Genomic DNA, 10,586 nt, shown 5'->3' on the forward strand with positions numbered 1-10,586 from the left:
AAGCACTAGTTGGTGGGAGCCAGAATGACAAAATCGTTGCACAAGCAAGAATTGCTTTGCAATACGTCCCCTCCCATCCAACTGATTCAGTTGTTGAACTGAAGAAGAATAAACCCTCCAACCCACCATGTTTGGGTATACAAGGAAATCACACACAGGTGGAGGTAAGTCAGCCCACCATGCCTGCATGAACACCATACTAATTTATCAATGCAAGATCCAAAGAAGAACATGAAAATTTTCTTTTTATTAATATTAATTTTTAATCTAATTATTTTAAGTTTTTGTAGTTTTTGTATTTTTTTTTCTTCTTCACCTCAGGGGAGAGGACATGGGCTTGAATAAAAACACACAACATCAACCACACAACACCCCTTGATGAGACCCCCACCAACAGCACTCCGTACACATGCAAAAAATCACCAAGCTATGCTCAAACTACCTAAAAGTCCTGTCAACATCCCAATACCCCTCTATCTCCATAACTTCCAGGTACCTATCTAATTCTAATTTAAACTTATCTACTGTTTCTGCTGCCACTACCTTTCCAGGGAGGCCATTCCGTGCATTAACTACTCTATGAGTAAAAGTCCCCTGCTTTACTACCATCTTAACTTCTTCTTTACTCTCAGGCTACGGCCACTGGTCCTATCACTGTCTTCTCTGTTGAATAATTCATCTGAAATTATTTTGTCGATACCTTTCATTTTCTTAAACATCTTTATCATATCTCCTCGTAACCGCCTCCTTTCTAGTGTAAAAAGCCCTGTCTCCTTCAGCCGCTCCTCATAGGAGAGTCTAGCTCGGCCCGGAATCAATCGAGTAGCCCTGCGCTGAACCCTCACGATGGCACTTACGTCCTTCTGGAACTGTGGTGACCAAAACTACACACAATATTCTAGATGTGGCCCTCACTAAATTCCTTTACAATGTTAACACCACCTCTTTTGAGTTATAAATGATCCCCCTCTGAATACAGCCTAAAACCCGATTTGCTTTACCTATAGCTCCCTGGCACTGTGCTGCCTGCTTACCTCCCGTATCTATTACCACCCCCAGAACCTTCTCCTGTGTGGCACGCTCCAAAATTACCCCTTGCATCCTGAAATCTCTATTTTCATTGTTCTTTCCAACCCAATGTACATACATGAAGGAAAAACATGCGTACAGCTTGCATGAATATATAATATTGTGGTTGTTTACCTGGGATCATTCCAATTGCACTGAGCCATTGACTTACACTTAGGCCAAAAAAAAAAAAATGTTGCATTGGCGTAACCCGCCCGACCCTATAAATTCCGCCGACCCTACGTTTTTTTTTTGTTTTTTTGCTATCGAAAAATTTTGCCGACCCTATTTTATTGCTATTTTTGTTGTTTTGCTATCGTTTTCAAGTATCTTGTTGATTGCGATCGCGATCGCAAAAACCCGGAAGTGTTTCGGACAGAACCCGCCGACAAAAAGGGTGGTACTCGAGCCGGGGGAGATTTTGGGAGGGATTTATTAGGAAAAAAAAATTAAAAATATCCCGACCGACCTACCCTATTTTTCAGTGACCCGTTACGCCAATGCAACATTTTTTTTTTTTGGCCTTAGGCCTAAGGCCTGCCAATCTGTGCTGTTTCATGCAATGGCGATGCATGATTTTATTGGGGTGGAGTCAGGCGAGCTTCCCAGATAATGGGTGTAAAGTAGTGGGGTGGAGTCAGGGAAGCTGAGCACTGACCCATGTATAATATTTTCTTTAGTCCAAAAAGGGCATAACTGTGAAAAATTCACCAAACTCCCCAAAACTCGAACTTATTCTGTAACTTATCATAATAAATCCATGTACCAAGTTTCAGTTGAATATGTTAAAGGGTGTGTGAAAAAAAGTCTGAAAAACCACAGGTGGGACAGACAGACAGATGGACAGCCGAACAGCAAACCTGTAGTCCCCTCCAGTGAAACCGGCAGGGGGCGAATAAAAGATGTCATAGACATCACAGATGGGGGAATTAACCTGTCCATAAAAACGGGCTCTTTTCTAATTTAATTAAAAAGCCACATTAAATCAACATAACTGTTTCAAAATTAATTCTGTAAAAAAATTTTTGACCAACTTACCTTGAGAATATCAAGGCCTGGCTGTGGGTACTCAAGAATTGGGATTTGCTCAGCGATGTTCATAAGGCCCAGTTCATCAGGGTCGGGTCCCTGGCTCAGCAGAAAGACGAGTTCTTGCAGTAATCTCGAGCCTAATAGCATGAAACACAAGATCCACAGCAAGCTAAATACTGGCGTGTCACAACAGTGTGATTATGAGGGAAGTCAAAAAGATTTTCCCCTTTCGAAAATATTTTGCAGTCAAAAAGAATGATTTCAATTCCATTGACGTTGATAGAAAGCACAACAACAGGAGGGGAAAGTTGTGATAGTGGCTGGAAACTCCAGGGAAATAGAATAGCATCTGTGCTGAGTTTCACTGGTGTATCGACCACAAACCCACTTCTTCATGATGGAGAAAAACCCTATTTAAATACCCTTGTACAATAGCTCCAAGATCAAAATCCCACTTCCTGTATGTAACAATATGTTACTGCGTGCACTACCTTGGGACATGAAAAGCAGCCAACTACATGTTATGTATAGGCTATAAATGTGGGGAAGGGGTGGGGGTATCTACTCGCTGAGAATCATTCCAGGGTAAGGAAAAGGAAAAGGAGGATGTGGAGGTACATCAGAGAGGTGATAATACCAGAAGATTGGAGGAGTTAGAGAGTGATGGGTCAGAGGATGTAAGGAGTAAATAGATGTATGGTATTATGGATGTGGGTTGTGGTGGTGGTCCAAACTCTTGACAGGGTGTTACCGGTGCTAATGGAAATTGTGATCATTTAAATGGCTGAGAATCAATCCTCACCCCCATGTTGTCCTCAGAGCTCCATTGGGTAACAAGGTGTAGACTGTAGAGGGTCTTTGGTAGGGAGATACGTCGTGAGTTAGAATGTTCAAGTTCTCTTCAATCCCTCCATCTATCAATCCATCTATCGATCCTTCTATGGCTCCACCTGCCCATGCATCCACGGTACCCCCACCATATTCGCCATTCAAACCTTGGAACACCTCACTACCCTTCCCTCTGTGCCCTTCAAACCTTCCCCTCCCTCCTTTTCCATTCCCTGTCATGAGTCCACACATCAGGAATCACCATTACTTCAAAACGATGGACCAGAATCCAGAATTACCTTTTGACTCATACAAAAGATGCTTAATTGTGTATGTGTAAATGTGGAAAATAAATAGACTGATTGTTTTCAATTTTTGCAAAAAAAAAAAACCCATTTGGACACAATAGAGGAAATTATTAGCCCTGCAGTGGTCACTTTATTCTTTTATTTACTTGCAAAACAACACATTAAGAGCTAAAATATAATTAATGCTGCAACTGTTCATGGCTGCTGATGTCATCACATGTTTGTTCCACAGAAAACAACAACAGATAGTTTTTACCTCCGGAGCGAGAGGATGTGAAACCGAGTGAAGTCGGTTGTGGAAGGAGGAACAGCTTCACCCTCCATAAGGCTCAGATCAGTTTTGCCCTCTGTAGCGAGAGGATGTAGAAACAGAGTGGATGAAGTGGTTGCAGAGGGCAGAATAGCTAAACCACCATGCAGAGAGGATGGCTTTGACCTCCATAGGAGAGACTGAACAAGTGACATTCGGGCAGCCTTTGCGTGTGGATCGGCAAGCGCTCTCGTCTCGATCCACCAAGCGTTCGATACTCCACTCACCCCGTCTGCCAGGAGGTTTTCCCTTGTAGTGCTCTGATCCACCACATGTCGCCTGCCAGGAATGCTCTGGACACGTCTTGTTTGCCAGGACGCCTCGACCAGGAGTGGTCTCAACTCCAACCTCGACTCGTCTTATGTGCTGGGACTTTTGATTTGTCTCTGTCTGGTCCATCAAGTTCTCCTTTTACTACCAGTCATTTGTCCAAGCCTGCCCTCACGTCTGCCTGTTCGGACTGCAAGAGCCACCAAGAGGAAGCAAGCTTGCACACTGCGTGAGTCTTCATGTTGAAAGAACTTGTATGCCACATGAGTCTGCACATGGTACAAGCTTATATGCTGCACAAGGTTGGATGCTGCACACTGTGATAGTCTGTATGTGGTTTGAGTTTACACGCACTTGTGTGAGGTGAGGAGGAGCCTTACCCATGCTCTGCTCTGCACTCTATCTACTCTCTTCTTCCTCTCCACATTTCTCAGGAATAATTGACGGCTATGTCCTCTGTAAGCGTAAGTGGGCTCTGTAAGCGATAACAATAAATATTGTTCTCTTGTGCCTTTTCATTGTGATTTCTGTCCATCTGTTGTAAATACATGCTCATGATTGGTATCATAAATACCTGCCATTGCTGATTGAATAAACATTGTTGTGCTTGTTGAATAAATGTACTTGTTAAACTGTGAAATGTTTCCAGCCTGCTCGCTTTTGGCCTTTCCGCCATTAGTCCGACATTGTGTGTAAGTTTATTTAGATGGAAAGTTTTGCCCCACTGATTAGCTCCATCATTAGCCAACAGCCATCCACAGTTCGCTCGGCCATACATGATAAACAGACAGGTGGTTGTTGAGGGCATGACCCCTAATTAGGGTTGTCGTGCCAATGCTAAGGTAACGCGTAACCCAGGAGTGAAAGCCCTGCTCGGCTCGGTGGTTCTAATCGGCGGCCACGGTTGCCTAGCAACTCAACAGACTGCAGAGTTATCTGTGGCGGGCGGCATCAGAACCGGAGGTTGGGTGAAGGTCTGAGGAGTCCCCCTCATGATAACAGATCCCGTATCCATAACAATGTGGTGTCAGAAGTTGGATGCGACATCCCTTGATGTCAACTGTAACAATTGATGTCATAAGTGAGATTGGACCTGGGATATGGAATGTGGAACCAGCACATCTCAAAATTATAAGGAGTGTGATTAGAGTGCGATTTTAGTGAATTTTTTTTCCAACTGTCAGACCAAGGTGAAAAGGTCATCCAGGTGGGTTGAGTTAAATTAGAACATTCTGCACCCACAGAAGTCAATGGCCTCCATCCTCATCTCCCGGCACCAAAGAAGCTAACTCAGTCCGACATGAGATGATGCATACTTGGAGTTGGGAGAAGGTGAAGGGATGCAGACGTGAAGAAGAAAGGGGTTGAGGACTGAAAGTCACATTTTACATGATGCAAAATTTCCACGGGTCCCTGCCTTGATGCTGTCAAAATACATTCCTGTCAAACTCCCTAAATATTCCACATTCTATTACCGACTAATTCCTGTACAACAGTATGGTGGAACCAGATTATCTGCTAGTAGTAGTATATGTATATACTTTCGGACCCCGCTATTTGCTGATTCACTCACTATTCGCGGATCCCGTCTATTTTCGAGTTATAAAGTGTGACCTGCTTCGACATTCGCACTTCGCGTCTTTGCATTTAATTTTTTTTAACACTTTCAGAACTGGTCTCCTGTATCCACCTGGGAAATTGGAAATCAGCTATGAGCCAACATCACAGCATTACCTAAAAATGGTGCAAAAACTGAGCCCCTTAACTACAGCCCAATTATCTCACTGCACTTCCAATCATCAGCAAGGTCATGGAATCCATCATCGCAGTTTACATAAAATCATTCCCTTTTTTCCGACAGCCTCATCTCAGATCATCAATACATCAATACATAATACGGTAGATATAAATATAAAATACCATATTCTGTAAAAGTGGAGTTTCTTGGCAAGAGCAACGATCGGTGTTTTGCCATTGCCTTTCCAGCGGTATAGTGGGGCAACTTAGCAGAACAATTGTGCATTTTGTGAGGAAAGCACCAAATTTGGCACACTAGTAGCCTATCCTATTATGAACAGATTTGGATATTGGGCCATCTCAAATTCAGCCGCTGATGGCTGAATCATCAAAAATTTTGAGATGGCCCAATATCCAAATCTGTTCATAATATGATAGGCTACTGGTGTGCCAAATTTGGTGCTTTCCTCACAAAATGCACAATTGTTATGCTATATTTAGCTAAGTAGCCCCACTAGTCGTGAATGTAGGAATTTGTAAATTATTCATCGTGTCGTTGATAACTCGCTTACTCTTCGTGAAAAACATCACATGATTTTTTTTTTTTTTTTTTTTTTACATCCACCAGCTGATTCTAGCAGACGGGACAACCGGATTAACATACATCCGAAGGACTGCACACTTTGTGTTGCAACACCCTGCCTGTAATTAACCAAGTAGACAGTTTGTAGTGGGTTTAGGAATCGAACATAGACTTGACGGGTCAAAGGTAAGGGTGCCTCCTCTACACTATCCTTTCATTCCGAGACAATGTTCAGCACTGCGTAATAAAAATTAAAAACATTGAACGTACAGTCGTGATAGGTCGCAACTCAGGACAAGAGTCAAGACCCTTCCAAGAGGGGACCAGGAGCGATATCGGGGAATGTGTCGCTGTCCAAAGTGCTGAAGCTTTAATTTTTTTCCGCCTTGAGAGTAAAGGAAATGAAAGGACGAGCGAAGGAACGGAGGGAGAGAGAAAGATTTATAAAGGAAAACAGCACAGATGATCAAGTCGAGGAAAGGGAGAGAACAAAACATTTTTTTTTAGTTGAGACAATAAAGGAAATACAGGAAGCGGTATGGATAAGGGATCGGACCAATTGGAAGAATGAGGACACCAACGCAACTGCAGAACATAAATACCAGATTTTGGGTATGTGACGATCCAGAGGTCGTCGTCACGGACGGGGAACGCTGCGATGTCGTCCATGCGCTCTCGACAAAATGGTGGCAAACGAACCCCACGGTAATCATAATAACGTTTTCCATCTATCCGTCCTCCCGCACATCCTCCAGCCATGGCTCCGTTGCACAACTCGACTCGCAACGCCCCTTGTGGTTTGGTTTCAGCCTTGATGTGGAGTAAAAGGTCCTCGTTCCCCAATCCCTCCTCCCCATCTCTATTCCTGTTTCTTTCTCCATCAACCCCTGCCCCCCACACGACCCCCAACTCTCTCGGTCCCTCGTCACCATAATCTCTACACCTTTTCCCTCACTATTCTCTCTCTCTTTCTCTCTGCCTGATTGGATAACGTCCTCCAGAAATAAGGTTATGGACCTGCAACTCGAACATGTTCTGAGATTGAGGGGTTGAAACGGTGCACAGATTGATGCACAACCCCCATTATAAATGATCTGATATCATGTGAAACACCAGGGTGACTGTTCACAGCTCAGTCGTGATTTGAACACAGGCTGGACAGCTCACAATGCACGGACATCAACACTATCCTGCCAGCCCCTAGTTAGTGATGGAAAATGAAAGTCATGACTACAATCAGAATGCAAATATTTGTTCATTTGTGTTCACAGCACAAGGTTGTGGGGTAGCATCATTGGCTGTGGGCATGGCTGTGCCACTGATGCAATGCCATTTTGTTGGAAAGGGAAGGAATATGGATTTTTGACCATGGTGCCGGCAATAGCTCACCTACTCTTTGCAAAGGACATGTGGGATTTTCAACGTCCACCAACGAATGCTGGCAGAAGGGATGCCCGTTTTACATCCATCCCTGGCACGGCACACACACTGAGAAATCACCATATCTGTTAAACACTAGCCTGACAGTTTATAGCTGGGTCAGGATTTGAACCCAGGTCAGACAGCTTAGAGGTGAGTGTGCATACCTCGAGGCTGATCATCCGATGAGCCCAGAAATGCAGTGACAAACAAGAAAAAGAGCAATCAGAGATTGCACACCATCGCCAGGACTGCTTTTGTGTGGTGTATTTTGTGTGTTGTGTTTTGTGTGGCACTTGTGTGCTGGTGTATTATGTAATTAATAAGAGACGTAATTAGAAATGCCACTTTATAATTGCTGGCAGTAATGACCAGGTACCAAGACGTCCCGCTTTGAACTGACACCTGACGCTGACCCATGACGTTTTGTATTATTATTCATTATTTTATTTTATTTCGAATGGGATTAAAATAAATTCATTTAAAAATCAAATGGAATACCAAATAGGTTCAGTCCTGCATTAGAGTCATCAGAAGGAACCCAAACAAGCAAAAAAAGCAAAGATGAAGTCATCAAGAGAAACCTGGATGGGATTCACATTTCAGCTGCTGCTCCTCTACCCTCAAAACCATCTCGGCACAGCCAAGTGAGCCATAATCAAACAATAATAAAAATAATCAAAAAAAATTAATAACTCTGGCTGCCAGACCACGTGTCTGATCAAGATGAAATTTAAAACATTTATTCCCAATCACTACGTGGTCATAGATGTGAAGTTTCACGTCGATTGATTAGACTAGGTGGACACAGAGAAAACTTTATTTAATAATTTTCTTAAATCCAATGTGACACATTAAACCATGTGACCCATCCATTATTCCTTGACAAACTTATACAGTTTGTACACCCAAGGCTTGGGGAACATTTGAGTGAAGCTTCCCCTCGATTTGTCCAGCCGTTCTGGGGAAGATTTTTATAGGTTTTAGGGTAAATCCAATATGGCTGCTAAACCATGTGACCTATGACATCATATGTGTGAACCTTTTGTTTCTCATGGATAGGCAGTCATACGTGTAAAGTTTCGCCTTGATCTGTTCAGCCACTTCAGAGATTTTTTAAGGTTTTTTTTTTTTTAACAATATGACTGCCAAATCACGTGACCGATGGCATCATCCAATTTTTTTTATGTGTAGCATTTTATCACAAGGTGACCCTCAAAAATGTTCATACTGTTCAGATGTGGCGTTCTACATCTGCAATTATGACGTCATAACGAAGGCAGGTATGACATCATCGAAAAACACTTATTCCCCATGAGGAGTACTTGCCGTGTGCCAAGTTTCAAGTTTTTCTTTGCGGGTTCGGATTCGGATCTTCACTAAAATCGAATCAAATCGGCCTGTCAAACACCCAACCTGTCCACCAAGTTTCGGCTGAATTCGCCAACAACTTTTTGAGATATCTTGCTCACAGACAGACAGATAAACAGAGAGACAATAGGGGGTGAAACCATAACCTCTTCACCTTTGGTGGTCGATGTAATCAAGAATGAAAGTCGGGAAGGTGGCAGCTCAAGGAGTTCACTTCCTTGCTTGTAAGTTATGTTTATGATTTTGAAGAAATTGTTGCGATTCTGGGAAACGCATCCCTCCAAAGCAATAGCAACCATCATACAGTGGTCCCGAGACAGTTATTCCATTAATATACATTCAGATAGTCCCTTCCCTTTTGTCTCGTGGGACAATGGGACATGCGTTGCGGGGATCTCATAGCGAGGTCTGTTTACACCACTCTAACTTCATTTCTACTCTTCTTTTCTGATTATTCCTGAGATAAATCCAAATTTGGGTCCTCGCGGAGTCCAACGCGTGCACCACGTACCGCGGCTGGGGGAGGGAAACAGGAAAGCCGCGCCAACACCACACGAGCATCGACAGCGCAGCGGCGAGGATACAGCGATACCCTCGAAGGAACCTCTGCCGCAAGCTCGAGATGATCGTCTGACGTTCCCGATGATCTGGGATGACATTGCTGGTTGCATTGAAAAGGCATATGAACAAATATCTCTTAAAGAGGCGTCACGGATGTTGTTTTTCACAACACAGAAGCAAATGACCCAATATCGACGAGAGCGTGGCTGGCAGCTTGGTGCCTATAACTATATCATCAGAGGCCGATAATCGAAAAACAACAATCACGCCAGGTTCTACAGGACACAAGTGTGCAAAGTACGGGCGGCGCGTTCTTTTCAACCTATTTCTGGATTTAATTACATCGGCATCCTCTTTTCCCTTCATTTCTCCATCTGATACTTATATCTATGTTCTTTTTCGTTCCAAACCTCCATCTAATGATTATATCCGATCGTTCCCCTCAATTCCTGACACAGATCGCGTATTAGTGGCGCGATCAGGCAATCGTGCAAGGTATTGAGAGAGCGTTAGCCTCATCTCCTCTCCTTCTTCTCTTCATCAACTCCTCTTCATTGGGGTGTGTGTGTGTGTGTGTGTGTGTGTGTGTGTGTGTGTGTGTGTGTGTGTGTGTGTGTGTGTGTGTGTGTGTGTGTGTGTGTGTGTGTGTGTTGTGTTTGTCCTGGTGCCTGTCTTCGTAAGTTAGGATTGCAGAAAACTATTATTTCGGGTTAAGTCTGCTCTGTGTCGGCTTTTGTAAGTTGCTTGTGTATTGCCGGACCTCTCACATTTCTTCCTATCCCTGCATTACACACAACAATAAAACTATTCTCTGTGCCACATAACTCTCCTCGCCTGCTTGTAAATAAATTATTATTAGAAATGTTCCCAGCTCGTTTTTGTCTGTTCTTTGATTGATCCAGCATGGTCCGAATCCTGGCTAAGCTGGGACTTTATTCCCAACGATCCGTTACTTTTAGCCGGTACACCCTTGGCAATGTTGCTCGGCTGCATCTGACAAGGAAAAGTGATCCGGTTTGGACAAGGTGAACCGAGGGCATGTTCCCCGGTAATTTAATCACGTGATTAATTAGGTAACCTGGTTAACCCATAGACGAGA

The 10,586-nt window shown here is 43.5% G+C and overlaps 1 protein-coding gene across 1 annotated transcript in view; it reads right to left on the minus strand.

Annotated features, from left to right (window-relative positions):
* LOC147034874 (sulfotransferase 4A1-like) overlaps window positions 1-6,958 on the minus strand; it is a 58,899-nt gene extending 51,941 nt beyond the window's left edge. The window contains exons 1-2 of the mRNA XM_085890438.1: window positions 6,739-6,958; window positions 2,107-2,237 (exon numbers count right to left, since the gene is read on the minus strand). Coding sequence (XP_085746564.1) covers window positions 2,107-2,237; window positions 6,739-6,895 — 288 coding nt within the window. The 5' untranslated portion in view covers window positions 6,896-6,958. The remainder of the gene's footprint in view (window positions 1-2,106; window positions 2,238-6,738) is intronic.
* Between the last annotated feature and the right edge of the window lie 3,628 nt (window positions 6,959-10,586).

This window comes from Eptatretus burgeri, chromosome 1, assembly GCF_056783735.1.
Source record: "Eptatretus burgeri isolate ZD-2024b chromosome 1, Ebu_testis_v1, whole genome shotgun sequence".
NCBI classification, from domain to species: domain Eukaryota; kingdom Metazoa; phylum Chordata; class Myxini; order Myxiniformes; family Myxinidae; genus Eptatretus; species Eptatretus burgeri.